Genomic DNA, 21,467 nt, shown 5'->3' with positions numbered 1-21,467 from the left:
ATGTTTTGCTAATGGGCAGCATCACCACAGCAAAAAATAAAAGAAATCAAAAACCTCATCTTGAAAAAGTTTCCGATTTCACTCAGAAACCCCCATATATTTTTTTATTTTTAAACAATAATAATTAGTATTCTTTAGGTTCTACCATATGATGAAGGCATTTTGACATTAAATGACACCTTGGGCCTAATTATGTGATTCGATATCGAGTTGGGATGACAACATTCGTTATCGAGTAAAATTATCGAGTAATTGAGCGTAAATTTGCGAGTAATTTCTCGAGGCCAAATTGCCTATCGTAAACAAAAAAAATTAAAGATTTTTTTATTGTCTTTTAGTTTAAAATGTAAAAATTGCTGTTTGTTGTCGTTTTATAGAAGAAAAACTATATTAGTAAATAATTGGCAGCATTTTTTTACACAATATAACAAGAGAAATTGGGAAAAGTCCTTTGCAATCGTTTTTAGAAATTGCGATAAATTTAGAATTAAAATGCATGCAATTATTAACCATTCAGTTGGCAACCCTGTTCGCTGTAGTGTCAAATTTTTGTGTGCTCTGTGCATTTTTTAAAAAAAAATTCAATTTTTAATTAAATTAGCGTGTATACGTTATCAAAAGTTTATTAAAATTATTAAATAACTTATTGTCTAAATATTGTGCTAATTGGTGAAGTGTTATTAATTACATTTGTGCTAATAAGCTGCTTTTTTGTGTTGAATTTGTCTAATTGGCTATTTCGTTTTGTGCATATATTCTGTTACATTAGCTTATTGTGTTGTTGTAACAGCGTGGTTATCATATCAAAACAGAGTTGCCAAAGATTGCTTTTTTTTAATTAAAGGATTAAGAAATTCAGCTACAAAATCTCCAAAAAATTTTAACTTATTAGTAAACTGAAATATAGTTAACATGGTCTGTTCATACGAAATATGTAATATTCGTGATGATAGTGAAGTTTGTGTTACATGTTGGTTTTGTTTAGATCAATGGCATTGTAAGTGTGCTCGTATGAGAGTAATAGTTACTGACATAATTAAAGAAAATGATGGAATTCGTTGGTGCTGTCCCAATTGTAGAAAAATCTCTGCTGATTTTTACAATTTTGCAAAGAATCTACATTCCGAACTAGTTTCAATTAAAGGGGAACTTTCCATAATTTGTTCCCGTTTTGATAAAGTTTCAAATTTGTTTAGCAAATATCCGGATTTGGACGAATTTGCATCGTCACCATCGGTTATCGGGCAGAAACGCAAAAGGTCGACGAAAAAGAGTACAGGTAAAACTGTTTCTAGTCGTAAACCTAGTGTTTCTCGGGATACTGTAGTACAATCGGATCCAGTTAATATTTCTGATACAACTGAATCTGGTCGTGCTCAGTTATACGCCAATGTTGTGTTGGATAAGCCTTTGGAAGTAAGCAAGCAGTTAAAGGAGGTTGTAGCAACTCCTGAGTTAATGAGTACTGGTGGTGCTAGTCTTGAAAAGACCTCACAATCTGCTCAAGGTATTCAGGAGTTGGCAACATCCTTGCCTGTTGTCTCTTCAAGGGGCTCATCTGCCAATGTAGGCCATACCCAACAACCTGTGCAAAGATCATTATCTATGCCTCCAGCTATGAAAATGGTATTTGCGTCAAGGTTCCCTCCCGAAACGACGGCTGACGAAATTTATGATTATATAAGATCAAGTATTCAAGGAGATTACTTTCTTAAATGTTACAAGCTTCGTTCAGCATTTTCGGAAAGTAGATCTTCTTTCAGGATTGTTACTAATCAGTCAATATTTAATCAAATTATATCGAGAGAATTTTGGCCTGTAAATGCTTTTATAAAAGAATTTGTGGAAAGAAACGACAAGTTAGCACATTTGCCTCCGCGAACAGCTACAGTTTCAAAAAACTAAAAAATTCTATTTCTATATGCTATCAGAATGTAAGGGGTTTAAATACAAAATTAACTCGCTTATATACTGATAGCTTCGGTTTTAATTATGATGCAATTGTTTTATCTGAAACTTGGTTAAAAAAAGCTGTATTAAATAGTGAAGTTTTATGTCCGAAATATCAAATATTCAGAAATGATCGTGTTGCTAAAAAAGGTGGTGGAGTCCTTATTGCAGTTGACTCCTCTTATTCCACTAATTTAATTGAAATAAATAATATTCCTGATATTGAATTTTTAAGTATATCCATTGAACTAGGCAATTTTAAATTATTTATAACTTGTTCCTATATTCCTCCTTCTTCTCAACTTGACATATATAAAAAACATATATCCGCAATCAGTTCAATCGTTGGAAATATGAATGAAACCGATCGAATTTTGGTTCTGGGCGATTTTAATATGCCCTCTGTTAAATGGCTCTTATTACCAGATTCTGAAGCTCTAACACCACTAACATCCCGGGCGAATGCTAATCAAGATACATTCGAAATTGTTAGTCGATTTTGTGACCTCAATCTTCATCAAATAAACGATATACTGAATAGTTACGATAGAATCCTTGATTTAGCATTTGTAAATGTTACTCAATATTTTGAAATAATTAGCATTCCACCAATTTCTATTCCTGAAGATATTCATCATCCCTCATTATGTATAACCATGACCCATAATCATTCCTTTGGGGAAAATCAGTCCAAAGTGTTAAAAACTGTCCTTAATTATAAAAAACAGATTTTCGGAAACTCAATTCTCTTATTTCTTCTGTTAACTGGACATCGGTATGTCTTTGCAGCAGTGATATTGATCTTGATATTAAAATTAACAAATTCTATGAAATCATAAATAAATTTATGCTTGAATGTATTCCAACTATTAAAGTCACAAATTCTTATAAATTTCCATGGATTACTCCTGAGTTATCAACTATAAAAAATTCCAAAAATAAACTTTTTCGTAAATATAAAAAGTCAGGTTCTTCAATTGACTACGCCAATTATTCTGTAGCTAGGTCTAAGTATACGCTAGAATCTCGTAGATCATATAATGAGTACCTTAACAAGATTAAAGAAAATTTTAAGTCCAATCCTAAGTCCTTCTATGACTTTGTTAATTTAAAAAGAAAAACACCTTCTAAACCCTCTTTATTGAAATTCAATAATCAAGAATTTACTAAAAACACAGACATTGCTGAATGTTTTGCAGAATTTTTTGCTACAACTTATTCAAATGCATCTTGCCAAATTAGAGATACATATCCTTATAAATTATCTCAGATTGATGAAATTTACATGCCTTTCTTACAATACCAAGACGTTTCCAAAAGTCTGCGATGTTTAAAACCCATTAAAAGTCCAGGTCCCGATGGAATACCTAGTTTAATTCTGAAGCATTGTTCAGTTGCATTGTCAACTCCTTTAACTCTATTGTTTAACTATTCCCTTAAATTCGGTCATTTCCCCGCAATATGGAAAAAGTCTTATATTGTACCTTTACATAAGTCAGGCAGTCTGACTAATGTATCCAATTATAGAGGAATTGCAAAATTAAGTGCAATTCCTAAATTGTTCGAAAAATTAATTACTTCTGTAATTTCCCATAAAATTCAACCCATGCTAAGTCCATATCAGCATGGTTTTCGTAGTGGTCTTTCGACCATAACAAACCTTATAGAATTCACATCGAATGTAATAAAAGGATTTGTTCGGCATAATCAAACTGACACAATATATACAGATTTCAGCAAAGCATTTGATAGGGTTAACCATAGGCTTTTGTTGTATAAATTAGATTATATGGGCTTTAATACTAATTTAGTAAGATGGATATCTTCTTATTTACAAAATAGATCACAAACAGTTTTGTTTGATGGATGTGTCTCAAAATCGATTGACGTGCCATCGGGTGTTCCGCAAGGAAGTCACCTCGGACCGGTTCTCTTTCTTTTATTCATAAATGACTTGCCAAACTCAATAATGCATTCTAGATTGCTAATGTACGCTGATGATGTCAAGCTATTCATTACTCATAAATCGGAAAAGCAAGCTGATCTTCTCCAGAGTGATTTAAATAGCCTTTTTCAATGGTGTAAAATCAACTGTATGGACTTAAACTTAAAAAAATGTAAACATATGTGTTTTTCCAGATCTTCTTCTTTAATAAGGCAATACAATATTAACGGTTCTCAATTATTAACTGTAGCATCATTTGTTGATCTTGGCCTTTTGATGGATCGAAAATTAAAATTTAATAATCATGTAATTTCTATTGTTAATAAAGCGCATGGAGTTTTAGGATTTATAAAAAGATGGGCCAAAGAATTTTCAGATCCCTATATAACAAAACAACTATTTACGTCACTTGTAAGACCTATATTAGAATATGGTTCTGTTGTATGGGACCCTCAATACGCAGTGTATTCTGATAAAATTGAATCAGTGCAGAAACAATTTTTACTTTTTGCACTGAGAGGTTTACATTGGAATAGCGATTTTGTCTTGCCTTCATATACAAGCAGGTTAAAATTAATTCGATTACCTACATTAAAAAGTAGACGCACAATGTTAAACACTATGATGGTGCATAAAATTTTAATGGGTAATATTCCCTCGGATTTCTTAATATCATCTATTAGAATAAATGTTCCTTGTAGAACAATTAGAAACTATCAACCCTTATTTAGAGATTTCCACCGCACGAATTACTCTATGGGAGATCCTATTAACAAAATGTGTGTAGATTTTAATTCCATGTATTGTAATGTAGACTTTGGCATGAGCCTTGACCTTATAAAATCTAACATAATTTTATTTTTAAATGAATAGTATATAAAAATGTATTAGTAACTAACTAGCTGATGAAGTAAATTCTGTAGCTGGTTTTCAATTTCCCTCTCATACCCCATCATGATGCGGATCATGGTGTGTACGCGATCCCTACGTAAAAGGGAGGTCGCCCCCTCGGTCGGCAGGGGTGGGAAAGTGAGGCGTGGGAACGTTCGAACAAAAAAAAAAAAAAAAAAAAAAAAAAAAAACTATATTAGTAAATAATTGGCAGCATTTTTTTACACAATATAACAAGAGAAATTGGAAAAAGTCCTTTGCAATCGTTTTTAGAAATTGCGATAAATTTAGAATTAAAATGCATGCAATTATTAACCAATAATTAGTGTAGTGCAGTCGCTAAAAATAAGATGAAAAATAAGCAAAACAGAAAAAATATTTAATATTAATAGCCTTTATTTTATAAGTGAAGTACATTTTAAACATATCCCCCGTTGTTTACCAAAGGAAATATTCTCTCAGAGAGGCTAATGCAAAACACCCACCAAACTCTCTCTCATTTATTTTGTAAGAGGATTATTAAGGTAGATGTATTGGCAATCTCTTACAACAATGGCAAAAAGATTTCGCAAGAATTAATAATTTTCTTTTTTTCTTAGCACAGCTTCATTCCGAAATTATTATTCAATGTATTGTTCAACAAATTCCACAAATGTTTAAATTTTTCATTCATAATTTTGTTTTAGTTCTTGCTTTCAAACAAACACCATTTTTTACATCTACCTTCATAATACACATAGGTTTTCATAGATCGATTACCGGTTACTCTCGAAACGTTCGATCAACGATTTCGATCGAATCTCGTCATGCCGTTTTTTCACGAGCAAATACTCGATCGAATCGAATCACGTAATTACTCCCCTTTTTTATTACTGCGTTGGAAACTCTAATGAAAAAACCACCCTCGGATGCTAATTCGTTCTTACGAATGGTCAGCCGATTGCTAAATATGTAGCGTGGTTGTCGATTATGCCTAACGCAAAAAAGATTAGGCGTAAAAAACGAAATAAGCAAAAATGTACAAAAATAAATATGCGTTTGGTTGCTTAGTCAGCCGTGTATGTCAATATTGTGGAGCAGTTGAGGTGTACAGCTAATGCTAATGTTTTTAGATGCTGGCTTTTAAACCCTGATTAAAATGATTAAAGAGACGGAAATTTTTGTCAAATTCAATCAATATCAGTGTTTTGAACCTTCAGCTATTACTTTTATTGTAAAAAAGTATACATTTTAATGCGGAAATAGAAAATGTTATTACTAAATTTGCTGTGGGCAACGCAACTGGAGTTGGGTTGCTATCCGTAATCGACCCCTAAAACAACATCAATTTATTAGTGGGGAAAATTGGCGATGTTTACCAAGAGCGAGATCCGAAACTAGTTTTTTTTTTTTGTTGTGAAGTTATTGTTGACATTTGGACTCTATTTCTTTGGTTTTGGTTTTGCTTGAGGTCATATTAAAAATTAAAAACAAATGGATTTTTTTGTTTTTATTTTTCCAACATTTCGATCATCTTTGATGATCATCCTCAGGGATTGACTGAAAAAAAAACAAGAACATTTGTTTTATGAAAATGTAAACAAAAAAGTAGAAAATTTTAATTACATTGATATTTTCCTTTTTCTCTTAATTAACACAACAATTTCATCTTCCACTCGTCACGATTTGCAAATATCAACTAATATTTTTGGTGTTTCTAAAGAAGGCTTCGGTATATCTGTGCACAGTGTTCTGTATCCGTCTTATAGTTCATTCTATTGTCAAGTGATCGATTGAAGACTATTGGTTTCCGTAGACTCAAATGAAATACAACGACCGTTTAATATTATAATAAAGAATTCACAAACGATTATTAACTAAAATTATACAGAGCATATATTAATACGTGTTGTCAGGTTGGCTGCTTATCTCCATATATTTTTTATTTTTAAACAATAATAATTAGTATTCTTTAGGTTCTACCATATGATGAAGGCATTTTGACATTAAATGACACCTTGGGCCTAATTATGTGATTCGATATCGAGTTGTTTCGAACCGTGTACTCAAAGTTGGGATGACAACATTCGTTATCGAGTAAAATTATCGAGTAATTGAGCGTAAATTTGCGAGTAATTTCTCGAGGCCAAATAGCCTATCGTAAACAAAAAAAAAATTAAAGATTTTTTTATTGTCTTTTTGTTTAAAATGTAAAAATTGCTGTTTGTTGTCGTTTTATAGAAGAAAAACTATATTAGTAAATAATTGTAAATAAATTAGTAAATAGAAATTGCGATAAATTTAGAATTAAAATGCATGCAATTATTAACCAATAATTAGTGTAGTGTAGAATTGGGCAATATAGTTCCTGGAGCGGATCGATCTTTCTAGTTCCTTTTGCCAAAAGGAACTAGTTCCTTAATATAGTTCCATAGTTCTAAATAGTTCCGAGAGCGATATAGTTCAATGCATCTTTCTCGTTCCATGTTCTTTTTATTTCCTTCATTCCAAATAGTTCCGAGAATGAAGTAGTTTAACGCATCTTTCTCTTTCTTTTTGTTTTCATTTTTTGGTGGAAGAATTGACACAAAAATAAATAAATTGCAGCAATGTAACGAGAATGTAATTTACATTTATTTAACAATGAGGCCGCATCTGAATGATGAAGGAACCAAACGTGATAGATCGAAGAAAGAAAATAAATTATCAGCCTTATCATGAACGGCAATTCCCCGTGAATTTTTTCCCTTTCCCCCTTCGGCTTATCATGGAGAAGGTCGGAAGGGAAAAAATCCGCCAAGTGTGAAAAATAGCTATCACAATCGAAAGGGAGAGCGAAAAATGTTTGTGAAAAAATTCGCAAATAAATTGATGGGGAATTGGGCAAAAATATTAATAAAAACATCATATTTTGCAATATTTAAAACAAAAATGACTTTAAACACGCTTCTTAAATACAATGCTACAATTTTAATGCATTTAATTATTGATAAAATAGGTATTTTTCTATGAAACTCAATTTTTATTTCCACATGAATAGGCTCGAATGCAAAGTAAACAAAAAATGCGCGCACACACACATGAAAGCACCACACAGATTTACTGTGTAGAGTTGCCAAATTTGTTGTTATCGCTTAATTTTTTTATGGGAAAGCAAAAAATGTGTATGTCCCACGAACATCCCCAAACAGCCCACAGAAAACTACAGCATGGCAACACTAAAAGTTATCTAAGGTTTTATCTTTATTGTTTATCTCTTTTTCGCCTTTTTTCCATCTCCCCCATGGATCACGATAAGGCGAAAAGGTGAAAGGGAAAATTGTTTCACTTGCGAAATTTTTCACTAGTGAAAATCCATGATAAGTCTGTATATATATGAAAGGAATTATATGCACGGCTGGAACTATATGAACTAAAGGAACTATATAAATGAAAGAGCCGGATATAGTTCCAATAGTTCCTTGTCCGGAATAGTTCTTTGGAACTAGTTCGTTCCGGAACTACACAACTCTAGTGTAGTGCAGTCGCTAAAAAATAAGATGAAAAATAAGCAAAACAGAAAAAATATTTAATATTAATAGCCTTTATTTTATAAGTGAAGTTCATTTTAAACATATCCCCCGTTGTTTACCAAAGGAAATATTCTCTCAGAGAGGCTAATGCAAAACACCCACCAAACTCGATCTCATTTATTTTGTGAGAGGATTATTAAGATAGATGTATTGACAATCTGTTACAACAATGTCAAAAAGATTTCGCAAGAATTAATAATTTTCTTTTTTTCTTAGCACAACTTCATTCCGAAATTATTATTCAATGTATTGTTCAACAAATTCCACAAATATTTAAATTTTTCATTCATAATTTTGTTTTAGTTCTTGCTTTCAAACAAACACCATTTTTACATCTACCTTCATAATACACATAGGGTTTCATAGTTCGATTACCGGTTACTCTCGAAACGTTCGATCAACGATTTCGATCGAATCTCGTCATGCCGTTTTTTTATCGTGTCGAAATCTTTTTCACGAGCAAATACTCGTAATTGCGAGATTAACAGGCACACTTGGAAATAAGGGTATGACATCAAATTATATTAGTATCTCATTGTCTTCATTTTGTTGATTTGCTATCCTTGTTTTGAAATCAACTGCGTCCTTTATGTTAAATTTTGACTCTTCACTTAGAGCTTTTAGTATATGTAGTTGCCATGTACTTGGATAATTCATAAGTGGGCGGGTTTATGAATGAGCAAATTGGTCGGAGCGGAGTGCTTTCCTTTGGAAGGTTCATATATTTTAGGGGGAACTGATGTTCTGTTTATTAGTTTTTTATTAGTTCGTCAATGGTTTTAATAGGAAAATCGTTCATCCTAAGAATCTTCGAATAACATTTGTTGCAGTATTGATTTTTATGCGTAATTGATTATTCTAACGGACGCAGTAGGTATGGGATTGAGTCAAGGTATGGGAGTTGTTTATTGGATTCGTATTCCATAGTGAAACGCAGTTGTTTATTGTATCCGTTGAGTGTATTGAAGGTGTTGTCAATTTCATTTTTCTTTACGATGCAAAAAATGTCGACATATTTAGTAAGTAGTCGTGGTTTGATAGTCAATTTGTTCATACTCTCTTAAGTAATTTTTCCATGCCGATATCTGCAACTGTGGGCGAAATTAGTGATCCCATTGGCATCCATTTTTGCTGCTCATATATCTTTTTATTATATAAAAAATAAACAGAGTCCTTAATGTATACTGGAAGAATGTCGATGAAAAGGTTCATGGGGATATTTGTGTAATTCTCGATAATCGTCCACTTTTCTCTTATTGTATTTATTGTGAGATTAACAGGCACACTTGGAAATAAGGGTATGACATCAAATTATATTAGTATCTCATTGTCTTCATTTTGTTGATTTGCTATCCTTGTTTTGAAATCAACTTGGTCCTTTATGTTATATTTTGACTCTTTCGTTAGAACTTTTAATATATGTAGTTGCTATGTACTTGGTCGGAGCGGAGTGCTTTCCTTTGGAAGGTTCATATATTTTAGGGGGTACTGATGTTCTGTTTATTAGTTTATCGTTTTCCGACCCATTAATTAGGTTGGATTCAAAAAGTTTTAATACTAATTTGTTCCATGTACGTACACATGTCCATAAGTATTTGATTCATTTTATCTTCATATTCGCTTTTTAGCATTGCTACCGTCTTTCCACCTTTATCCGAATTAAGCATGAGCAGATGTTTATTTTGTTTATGTTTATTTGGGTGCCACCGTGGTGCAATGGTATGCACACCCGCCTTGCACACATAAGGTCGTGGGTTCGATTCCCCGGCCAGGCAACATCAAAACACTTTTCAACGGTGGCAAAATACCCCTCAGTAATGTTGGCGACATTTCCTGAGTATTTCAGCCATGTAAAACTTCTCTACAAAAGTGGTGTCTTAGACACGCCGTTCGGACTCGGCGATAAACTGTAGGTCCCATATCATTGAGCTAATATGAATCGGGGTGCACTCATTGATATGAGAGAAGTCTCCCTTGTCCCTATGGGATGTTGTGGAACAATTATATATATATGTTTATTTTCTTTCAAGAATTTTGTCGTTTCCGCCACCGTTTTTAATGTAAATCTGTCTCTAATCTAATTTTCTGTTTCTCATATAATCGTTAAAGAGCGTTATTAAATTAATCCTCGCATTTTCTTGTTACTCTTTACTTTTTATCGTTTAATCACACTCTTCTCCTTCTGCTATGACGTTAAACAAGGGGAACGTCGTTTTTGTAGTTGGTAGTGAGAATTTGGGCCCGAGTGAGAGTAGCCATTCAACATTAGGGGTACGTCAGTTTTTGTTGTATTTGCAAACCACTGTCTGTTCTGTTGTATGTTTAGCTCACGATTTTGTTGTCGTTTAAATGAATTAAGTTTGTTAATGTGAATCAACTTTTGTTTTTTGTTCTGCGTTCGTTGTGTTACATTCTCACTCTCCTTAAGTAGGGATAGAGGAATATGGAGGGTTCGTGCTTCACACTTGCAGCCTTCCTCGATATAGAGGGAGCCTTCAACAATGTGAAGCTGGAATCAATTCATAATTCGCTGTTATCCTCATAAGCGGCAAATTCTTGTCGACTATATCAGACCTTATGCGAAGTGCTTTAGTGCAGCTGTCTCGCTGGGCTCGCACCAATGGACTTGGTGTGAATCCAACGAAGACCGAGCTCGTACTCTACACGAAGAAGCGCAAAATTCCCGATTTCCCGTTACCAGAGCTGGATGGTGTTGCCCTAAAACTCTCATCGGAAGCCAAATACCTCGGTGTTATCCTGGATCCACGCTTAAATTGGAAAAGGAATACTGAGGAGAGGGTTAAGAGAGGTTTTATGGCACTCTATTCCTGTAAGAACTCCATTGGTAAAAGCTGGGGTCTCAAACCAAAGATCATACACTGGTTGTATGATACCGTGGTTCTCCCAATTCTTACCTATGGAGGGCTTGTCTGGTGGCATGGACTCGGGAACAGTGCACTTCTGTCCAAATTATCTAGTGTTCAAAGAGCCGCATCTCTGCTAATCTCTGGTGCCATTAGAAGTACACCTCAAGCCGCCCTGAATGTGATACTGGATCTCCAACCTCTGGACATCACTATCAACTTTCAGGCGGTGAGAACGGCTTTCAGGCTTAGAGAGGCAGGTATGTGGCAGTGTTCACGATTTGGACATGCAAAGGTCCTCTTCCCCTTCACCGATTTACTTGAGTCCAGTGGACCCGATCACATCAGTGATTATATACCCACTGCACTCAATTTCAACCAAATTAACGTAATAATCCCAAGCAGAGATGCCTGGTCTAGTGGTAGCCCTCCTCTTGGCGGTCTGGCCATCTACACAGACGGTTCAAAGATGGAGGATGGCACAGGTGCCGGGGTCTTCTGCGAAAACCCACAAATTAAGCAATCCTTCAAACTCAACGATAACTGCAGCGTCTTTCAGGCAGAGATATTTGCAATTAGGAAAGCAGCGGAGATGATCAAAGAACTTGGGAATGTCCTGAAAGGACCGGTGACTATTTTTGTCGATAGTCAAGCGGCCCTTAAGGCTCTCAAGTCATGGACAATAAACTCAAAAGCTATCCTCGATTGCAAAAACGCTCTGCTTGAAGTACGTGACTTCGTTGATCTTTGCTGGGTTCCAGGACACAGTGATATAAAGGGAAACGAAGAGGCGGATGAACTAGCACGGGGTGGCTCTCAGTCGACTGACTTACCAGTCGAGTTATCTATCAGACCACCAAAGTGCTATTACATCCGGAAACTTCGAGGTTACTTCCTCGAGAAAGCGGGGCAAAGATGGCAAATGGAAACTGGCTGTAAGGTATCCAAGGCAATCTGGCCCAGCTATCTCAGCATAGAACCAACTCTCTTTTCTCACTAAATAAGTTAGGGATAAAGATCACTGTAGGTCTCATTACCGGTCACAACATGGTCAGGTCCCTAACTTCTAGATGGGGCAACAGTAGTGTAGACTACTGTAGGCTATGTCAAGATCCAGAAGAAACAGAGACGGTCGAACATCTACTATGTAGGTGCCTCACGAGGAGACATCGATTCTTCGGTAGATATGAGATAAATACTCTGACTTTCTTCTCCGACATAGACCCCATCTACTTGTACCAATTTTTTCTTTCTCCTTCACACAGGGGGATAGAAATCGGCTCAACACTGAACAACAACCTCAGCGGCAACACACCCACATCACATCCACTACATCATCATCTTTGTCACAATCACAGCAGCCGCGCATCCATATACATTACTCATCGCACCCATCACATCAAACCACTTTACATCAACAAATAAAGCAGTCACCACTTTCAACACCCATCTTATAAATCAGCATCCACCATCATCATATCCAACCCATCAAAACAACTCTACAATCATAAATATTTGGTAGCGATCTCCTACCAAAATAATGGTGAGATCCCCTAACACCGGGGTGTTATGCGACCTCGTGCTCATCGGTGTTCCAAAGGTTTGCAGTTAGGGTACCAACTGTATTCGAACGGAGCCTCGCTTGATACCTGGGCACCTCAGCGAGTAGTTAGTGCCCCAGTCATGGTAGTGGAGGGCTATGCCATGGCTGTACTCAGCTCCCCCATTACTGTCAATATCTCATGGAAAACTCAATTATTAACAAAACCCCAAACAACAACAATCCCGAACCATCAACATTACCGACCCTTGCTTCGAACCCGGACAATGCCGCACCTCGTGCGAACACCCAACCCCTGGGCGGGGACGTCAACAAACCGACAGTGGACAGTGTGAACGACGCCATCAATAAGCAGAGCAGGGAATTGCTCGAGCTCCTGGGGGACAGTGAGAGTCTCCGACTCAGTCAGGAGAGCCCCCCTCCATGGGACTGGGAGAGTTGGGAGGATGATGAGATGGATATTACAATTATCCCATCTCAATCATCCACCGCTACTCTCTCTCGTGCTTTGGAGAGCTCTAACCTAACGGTCGAGGCTCCCTCTCCTTCAGGGGCTAAACTGTCGGTCGGTTCCGACAAACCAACCCTGAACAGGCAAGACGCCTTGGTTGAGGATGCTGTGGAGGAGGATACGTCGACGGCCTCCCCCATGTCTCCCTCTACCAAAGCCAATAAATCTCGGCAGAAGAAGGACAGGTATAACTACCGGAGAGCCATCTACTACTGTCGTAGATTTATTGGCAAGGACCCATCCGAGGTGACCCCGTCGGAATTTAGGGAAATTGGCCTGAAGATCAGATTTGTGAGGCGTTTTGAAAAGAAATACCCTCACTTTGAAAGGATCTCCCTGCCAATTGACCAGATCCCGACCCCTGTGGAGGCTGCAGTTTCCAGCTCAGCGGCTGAGAAAAAGGCAACCTCTATGGGGAGAACCACAAAACCAGTGCTGTCAATCTGCTCTAATCCCTTGCGAGCGTCTGCGACGACCGCGGCAGGATTAGACAGGTCGACTCCACTGGCCCCAAAGACTACGGAACGTAAGGGAAACACTGGTGTGATCCCTTCCGTTTCGAAGTTGGTGCAGGGTAAAGTGCAGCCACCAGTTAGACAACCGTCAAAGGTACCGCCTATGCCGACTGTCTTGCCAGTGTCTGCCACTGAACCCGCCGGGGTAAAGAAGGGTGTAGATCCAGTAGGGGCGACGTACTTACAGTTGACTGGACAACAGACAACTGTAAGGTCGTCGACACCTACTGGAGCTCATTCTTCTGATGTAAAGATAGGTGCTGGCAGTGGGAGTGGCCATGGGGTTGCAGCGGATGACGGACCATCGACCTCAAAACAGAGCGGATACTCGAAGACATCTGCGCAGGAATGCGTCAAGAGGGTCCGATCTTCTGAGGATCCGCACCCTGTTGCTAAGAGGGTGGTGGATCGTCGTCCGAGCAACCACATGGGAACTCTCTCACATGGGACGACCGGTCAGGGGAGGTCTCAGGGGGCTCAACCTGGGAAGGCTAGTAAAGCCGACCCAGGTAAGTCATACCCACGGTCTTCCAAGGACAAGGCCCCGATGTCAGTAAACCGGGAAGGCGTGATCGCCCCGGAGAATCTCCGGGTGGCGATAATTGACAAGGCTGATCTGGATGGGAGGATCAGCGATTCGCCCTGGATTGCAGTGGAACGCCTGTTGAGAGAGGCTATCACCTCTGATGAGGTTGACGCCAGCAAGACCGGCTTCGGCAGAGCAGTCATCCAAAGGGGAATCAGAATTCTCTATTGTCTGGATGAGGAGTCAAGAGACTTCCTCGTCCAACTAATAGGGGATTCTGGTAACCTCTGGGAAGGCTGTAAGCTAGCTGCTGTCCCTGTTGAGGAGATTCCCAGGAGGATTGTGGCCACTACGTGGGTGCCGCCTCCTGACTCTGAAGCAGAGGGAGTAGTTAAGATGTTGCGGAAGCAAAACAGAGGTCTTTCGGTAGACGGCTGGAGGCTTTTGAAGCGCTTCGGGGAGAGAGACGGCATGGTGATGCGTTTCACCATAGGCAGTGAAAGTGCTGAGTACATCAGAGACTGTAGGGGAGTGCTGTACTTCGGTTCCGGTGGACTTCGGTCCCGGTTCTCGGGGTCACAGTAAGGTTGTTCAGCAACATGGTCTCAAGGTGTTGCAGATTAATCTGCACCACTGTAAGGCCGCAGCTGCTGAACTCCTTCTCTCCCTCACAGACTCTGCTGTGGATATTGCTTTGGTCCAGGAACCCTATTTATATAAAAATAGGGTTTCTGGGCTAAACAATAAGCACTTTTCACTATTCCACGCGAATAATGGAGATAAAGTAAGAACTTGTATTGTAGCTAGAAAAAGTTTAAATCTTATTCAACTCTACAATTACAGTGATGGTGATACGACTGTGGTGAGACTGGACGAGGTTACCGGTAGGGCTTTAGTCTTGGCCTCAGTCTATATGCCGTATGAGGCACCCGACCCACCTAGCGAATTGGTGCGCAAACTTGTGGAGGAGACGTCGGGCAGTTGCAGATTGGTGATGGGCTGTGATGCAAATGCTCACCACTTTCACTGGGGAAGCAGAGATACCAATACGAGGGGTGAGTCCATATTCGATTTTATTTTAGTTAATAATCTGAGAGTATGCAACAGGGGTGACACTGCCACCTTTCATAATAGGGTAAGGGAGGAGGTCTTAGACATCACTCTTACAAATATGGAAGATACTTCCATAATGGACTGGAGAGTATCGAATGAGTGTTCTTTTTCAGATCACAGGGCGATACACTTTCGAGTGCAACCACCTCATAGGAATCCAAGGAGAACAAGCTGCGAAATCTACAGCTCCCTTGTTTCCCCGAGGTTGTGCGAGTTCCCCGAACCACGTACAACGGAGGAAATAGATGGCCAAGTTGAAGATCTCACGCGTGTCCTCCTGTGTTGCTATGAGAAGTCCTGCCCATTAACTTATCCTGGTAGGAGAACACAACCAGTTTGGTGGAATAAGGAGCTGGCCAAGCTTAGGAAAAGTTGTAGGAAAGCATATAATAAAGCTAACAGAACAAAGTCTGATACCGACTGGAACCTCTATAAAGAGAGTTTCAATCGGTATAAGAGTGAAATCAGGAAAGCTAAAAGGGACTCGTGGAAAAGCTTCAGTGAGTCGATAGAAGGGGTTAATGCAGCGGCAAGATTCCGTAAGGTGATCTCGAAGGACCCAAAACCCTTCGGGAGCATCAAACGGGATGACGGTACCTGGACTAACTCCGCTCTGGAGACTTTAGATCTGCTGACAGGAACACACTTCCCTGGGAGTGAGGATGCCAGCTCGAGTGCACCGGGTGTGTATGAAAGCAGGAACCGCACGCCCGAGGAGGTGGCTCTTGTCAACAGATTAATAAGCTATCCCAAAATCTCATGGGCGATAAGTACTTTTCAGCCATATAAGTCGCCTGGACCTGATGGTGTCATTCCAGCGATGCTTCAGAATGCACCGGCTGCGCTGATAACCATACTTCAGAAGATTTTTAAGGCATGTTTACTACTATCGCACATTCCGGCACTATGGAAAGAGGTGACAGTGACCTATATTCCCAAAGCTGGGAAACCAAGTCACTCGCTGCCTAAAGACTATAGGCCGATTAGTCTTTCCTCCTTTCTCTTAAAGACTTTGGAAAGGTTGTTAGACTTAGAAATTAGAACTTTTTTCAGCAGTGACCTTATAAGCAATTCGCAACATGCTTATATTAAAGGTAAATCAACAGAAACGGCGCTACATTGTGTCGTAGGTTATATAGAGAAGAAGATGACTGCTTCGGCAGAGCAGTCATCCAAAGGGGAATCAGAATTCTCTATTGTCAGGATGAGGAGTCAAGAGACTTCCTCGTCCAACTAATAGGGGATTCTGGTAACCTCTGGGAAGGCTGTAAGCTAGCTGCTGTTCCTGTTGAGGAGATTCCCAGGAGGATTGTGGCCACTACGTGTGTGCCGCCTCCTGACTCTGAAGCAGAGGGAGTAGTTAAGATGTTGCGGAAGCAAAACAGAGGTCTTTCGGTAGACGGCTGGAGGCTTTTGAAGCGCTTCAGGGAGAGAGACGGCATGGTGATGCGTTTCACCATAGGCAATGAAAGTGCTGAGTACATCAGAGACTGTAGGGGAGTGCTGTACTTCGGTTCCGGTGGACTTCGGTTCCGGTTCTCGGGGTCACAGTAAGGTTGTTCAGCAACATGGTCTCAAGGTGTTGCAGATTAATCTGCACCACTGTAAGGCCGCAGCTGCTGAACTCCTTCTCTCCCTCACAGACTCTGCTGTGGATATTGCTTTGGTCCAGGAACCCTATTTATATAAAAATAGGGTTTCTGGGCTAAACAATAAGCACTTTCCACTATTCCACGCGAATAATGGAGATAAAGTAAGAACTTGTATTGTAGCTAGAAAAAGTTTAAATCTTATTCAACTCTACAATTACAGTGATGGTGATACGACTGTGGTGAGACTGGACGAGGTTACCGGTAGGGCTTTAGTCTTGGCCTCAGTCTATATGCCGTATGAGGCACCCGACCCACCTAGCGAATTGGTGCGCAAACTTGTGGAGGAGACGGCGGGCAGTTGCAGATTGGTAATGGGCTGTGATGCAAATGCTCACCACTTTCACTGGGGAAGCAGAGATACCAATACGAGGGGTGAGTCCATATTCGATTTTATTTTAGTTAATAATCTGAGAGTATGCAACAGGGGTGACACTGCCACCTTTCATAATAGGGTAAGGGAGGAGGTCTTAGACATCACTCTTACAAATATGGAAGATACTTCCATAATGGACTAGAGAGTATCGAATGAGTGTTCTTTTTCAGATCACAGGGCGATACACTTTCGAGTGCATTATGGAGGTAAAAGGCAACCACCTCATAGGAATCCAAGGAGAACAAGCTGGGAAATCTACAACTCCCTTGTTTCCCCGAGGTTGTGCGAGTTCCCCGAACCACGTACAGCGGAGGAAATAGATGGCCAAGTTGAAGATCTCACGCGTGTCCTCCTGCGTTGCTATGAGAAGTCCTGCCCATTAACTTATCCTGGTAGGAGAACACAACCAGTTTGGTGGAATAAGGAGCTGGCTAAGCTTAGGAAAAGTTGTAGGAAAGCATATAATAAAGCTAACAGAACAAAGTCTGATACCGACTGGAACCTCTATAAAGAGAGTTTCAATCGGTATAAGAGTGAAATCAGGAAAGCTAAAAGGGACTCGTGGAAAAGCTTCAGTGAGTCGATAGAAGGGGTTAATGCAGCGGCAAGATTCCGTAAGGTGATCTCGAAGGACCCAAAACCCTTCGGGAGCATCAAACGGGATGACGGTACCTGGACTAACTCCGCTCTGGAGACTTTAGATCTGCTGACAGGAACACACTTCCCTGGGAGTGAGGATGCCAGCTCGAGTGCACCGGGTGTGTATGAAAGCAGGAACCGCACGCCCGAGGAGGTGGCCCTTGTCAACAGATTAATAAGCTATCCCAAAATCTCATGGGCGATAAGTACTTTTCAGCCATATAAGTCGCCTGGACCTGATGGTGTCATTCCAGCGATGCTTCAGAATGCACCGGCTGTGCTGATAACCATCCTTCAGAAGATTTTTAAGGCATGTTTACTACTATCGCACATTCCGGCACTATGGAAAGAGGTGACAGTGACCTATATTCCCAAAGCTGGGAAACCAAGTCACTCGCTGCCTAAAGACTATAGGCCGATTAGTCTTTCCTCCTTTCTCTTAAAGACTTTGGAAAGGTTGTTAGACTTAGAAATTAGAACTTTCTTCAGCAGTGACCTTATAAGCAATTCGCAACATGCTTATATTAAAGGTAAATCAACAGAAACAGCGCTACATTGTGTCGTAGGTTATATAGAGAAGAATATGGGGGATTCGAACTTCACCCTGGCTGCCTTTCTGGACATAGAGGGTGCTTTTAATAACGTGAAGCTCGAATCCATTCATCTCGCTCTAGAATCTCTGGGTGTCCCCTCTATCTTGATAGAATGGATTGATAGCATGCTTAGAAGCAGACTTATCAATTCTAATATTGGGGAGAGCTCTATTAGGAGATCTGTCACCAGGGGCACACCTCAAGGGGGAGTCTTATCCCCCTTGCTCTGGCTACTGGTGATAAATGGGATACTCATGGAATTCGAAAATCTAGGAACAAAGGTAGTTGCCTATGCGGATGATGTGGTAATCCTGATTAGCGGGAAATTCTTAACCACATTATCTGATTTAATGCAAAGGGCACTTGCTAAACTCTCACGCTGGGCTCACAACAATGGACTGGGTGTGAATCCGGCTAAGACAGAGCTGGTGCTCTTTACTAGGAAAAGGAAGATCAGCGAGTTCGTACCACCAGCACTGGATGGAGTGCAGTTGACTCTCTCTACAGAGGCGAAATACCTGGGTGTTATTCTTGACCATCAGCTTAGATGGAAAAGGAACACAGAGGAGCGCGCTAAAAGGGGTCTAATTGCACTCTATTCTTGCAAGAACTCGATAGGTAAGAGTTGGGGTCTGAGACCAAATGTCGTACATTGGTTGTTCTCGACAGTGGTATGCCCCATTTTGACCTATGGGTGTCTTGTTTGGTGGCAGGCCCTGAATAGTAAGTCAAATCTATCTAGATTAGCTAGTGTGCAAAGATCTGCTTCAGTACTTATTACGGGGGCAATGAAGAGCACCCCTCAAGCAGCACTGAGTGCAATACTGAACATCCAGCCTCTGGATGTTTCTGTTCAGTATCTAGCATCCCGTAGTGCCTTGAGGCTCAAGGAACTTAATCTATGGCGTTCTTCAGGGTCTGGACATGCTAGCATTTTACATCTTAGCAGTCAGATCGAATTACGTGACGGGGGGTCTGTAACAGACTACATCTCGCCTTCGCTGGACTTTGACGCAGCGGAGGTCTATATCCCTGACAGAAGTGAATGGGAGCATGGCAGGCCACTACCCGATAGCCTCTCCATCTTTACTGATGGCTCTAAGATGGTCGAAGGTACTGGTGCGGGGGTGTACTGCGAGGAGCTGAACGTTACACGCTCTTATAAGCTTAATACGAATTGCAGTGTTTTTCAAGCGGAGGTCTTTGCAGTATTGAAGGCCTTAGAATTAATAGTAGGACTGACGGACGAAACAGGTAGGGCAGTTACGATCTACGTAGATAGTCAGGCCGCCCTTAAGGCGCTAAGGTCGTACACTATTAAATCTAGGATTGTTCAAAACTGTAGGTCCTTATTAAAAACATGTAATTTACGCGTTAGGCTATGCTGGGTACCAGGGCACTGTAATGTTGAGGGAAACGAGATTGTTGACGAACTAGCAAGACGTGGCTCCCAGTCCTCTAACCTCGTGGTGGAGGACTACGTTAAACCACCGCTTTGTTACTTCCTCGGCAAGCTTAGCCAGTTCTACGCAGAGAAAACCGAAAGGATATGGCAGGACGTACCTGGCTGTAAGGTATCAAAGTCAATCTGGCCGGCAATCTCGAGGCGTAGAACTGCGTCCCTTCTCTCACTTTGCAAGTCGGAGATCAGGACCGCCACAGGAGTCATAACTGGCCACTGTGGCATTAGATCTATGACATGCAAGTGGGATGGCAACAGCATTGAGTACTGTAGGCTATGTGAGGATGAGGAGAAAACGGAGACAATTGAGCACCTTCTATGTAAATGTCCTAGACTAACTGTCAAAAGGCATTTATTTTTTGGTGTACATGTGATTGAATCTCTTTCCTACTTCTCTTCCGTCAACCCAAAAATTCTGGTAGCTTTCTGCAAGAGCCTCAAGTGGCTCTGGGGCAGGTCAGTGCAGACTTAATTTGCATCCGCATGTAGTATATCTATATTTACATGAATATACATATATCTATATCTATATTTTCCTTTACTTTGATTTACTCTTCACCCTCCTTTTGACTATTACTAATTACTTTATTTTCTTCCTCCTCCTCTCATCTATTCTGTACATTTCCTTTCCTCCCTCCTATCCAAACCTCCTACCTAACCAACCATCTCCCAACACATAGCATTGGAACCCCCACATCACCAACACTGCTCTTGGCAAACCAAATTAATATACCTACCATCAATAAACATCATCATCATCATGCACACAATCACCATATATTCAAACACAATAACCGGATACATCTAATCATCACAACACAGAAACTTAACTACATCACAACAACCATACCATCAATCACCAACAACCATCAATAAACATCATCATCATCATGCACACAATCACCATATATTCAAACACAATAACCGGATACATCTAATCATCACAACACAGAAACTTAACTACTTCACAACAACCATACCATCAATCACCAACAACCGCACCATCAATCACCAACAACAACAATAGTCTGGATGATCACAGTGGAGCTCAAGGTCTCCGAGTGGAGTGGCTGCCGGCATGGCAGTCACGCATCCTAAACCTAACCTAACCTACATCCACCATCACAACTTCAGCAACAACCTATAAACTCACATCCATCATCACAGCATCACCTACATACTCAACTTCACAACAAATCCGCATAGTCCAGCACCTATCATCATCACACATAACCCAACCACAACACACAGTTTCTTTAAGGATGATCACAATGGACCTCAAGGTCTCCGAGTGAAGTAGCTGCCAACAACGGTAGCTGCG

General features: G+C 39.9%; 2 protein-coding genes across 7 annotated transcripts in view; one reads left to right on the top strand and one right to left on the bottom strand.

Moving 5' to 3' along the window:
* LOC141387395 (centromere/kinetochore protein zw10-like) overlaps positions 1 to 21,467 on the bottom strand; it is a 76,146-nt gene that overhangs the window by 12,130 nt on the left and 42,549 nt on the right. The window contains exons 7-8 of one of the 6 annotated variants that reach the window (XR_012408557.1): positions 6,392 to 6,642; positions 5,944 to 6,325 (exon numbers count right to left, since the gene is read on the bottom strand). The exons of 4 other annotated variants lie outside the window; for them this stretch is intronic. Coding sequence is in view for 1 of the 2 variants with exons in the window: in XM_073957062.1 (XP_073813163.1) it covers positions 6,296 to 6,325 (30 nt within the window). In the remaining variant the exon portion in view is untranslated. Of the gene's footprint in view, positions 1 to 5,943; positions 6,326 to 6,391; positions 6,643 to 21,467 lie in introns of those variants that run through there. One more of the 6 variants, XM_073957062.1, reaches the window with a different exon arrangement.
* Positions 611 to 4,971, top strand: LOC141387436 (uncharacterized). Its single transcript, XM_073957107.1, has 2 exons — positions 611 to 669; positions 845 to 4,971. The coding sequence occupies exon 2, from the start codon at positions 913 to 915 to the stop codon at positions 1,903 to 1,905; it is 993 nt and encodes a 330-aa protein (XP_073813208.1). The 5' UTR covers positions 611 to 669; positions 845 to 912; the 3' UTR covers positions 1,906 to 4,971.

This window comes from Musca autumnalis, unplaced genomic scaffold, assembly GCF_047663935.1.
Source record: "Musca autumnalis isolate F117 unplaced genomic scaffold, ASM4766393v1 scaffold_1, whole genome shotgun sequence".
Classification (NCBI taxonomy): domain Eukaryota; kingdom Metazoa; phylum Arthropoda; class Insecta; order Diptera; family Muscidae; genus Musca; species Musca autumnalis.
The sequence above is the reverse complement of the archived record's forward strand: the minus strand, read 5'-3'. Positions and strand labels throughout refer to the sequence as shown.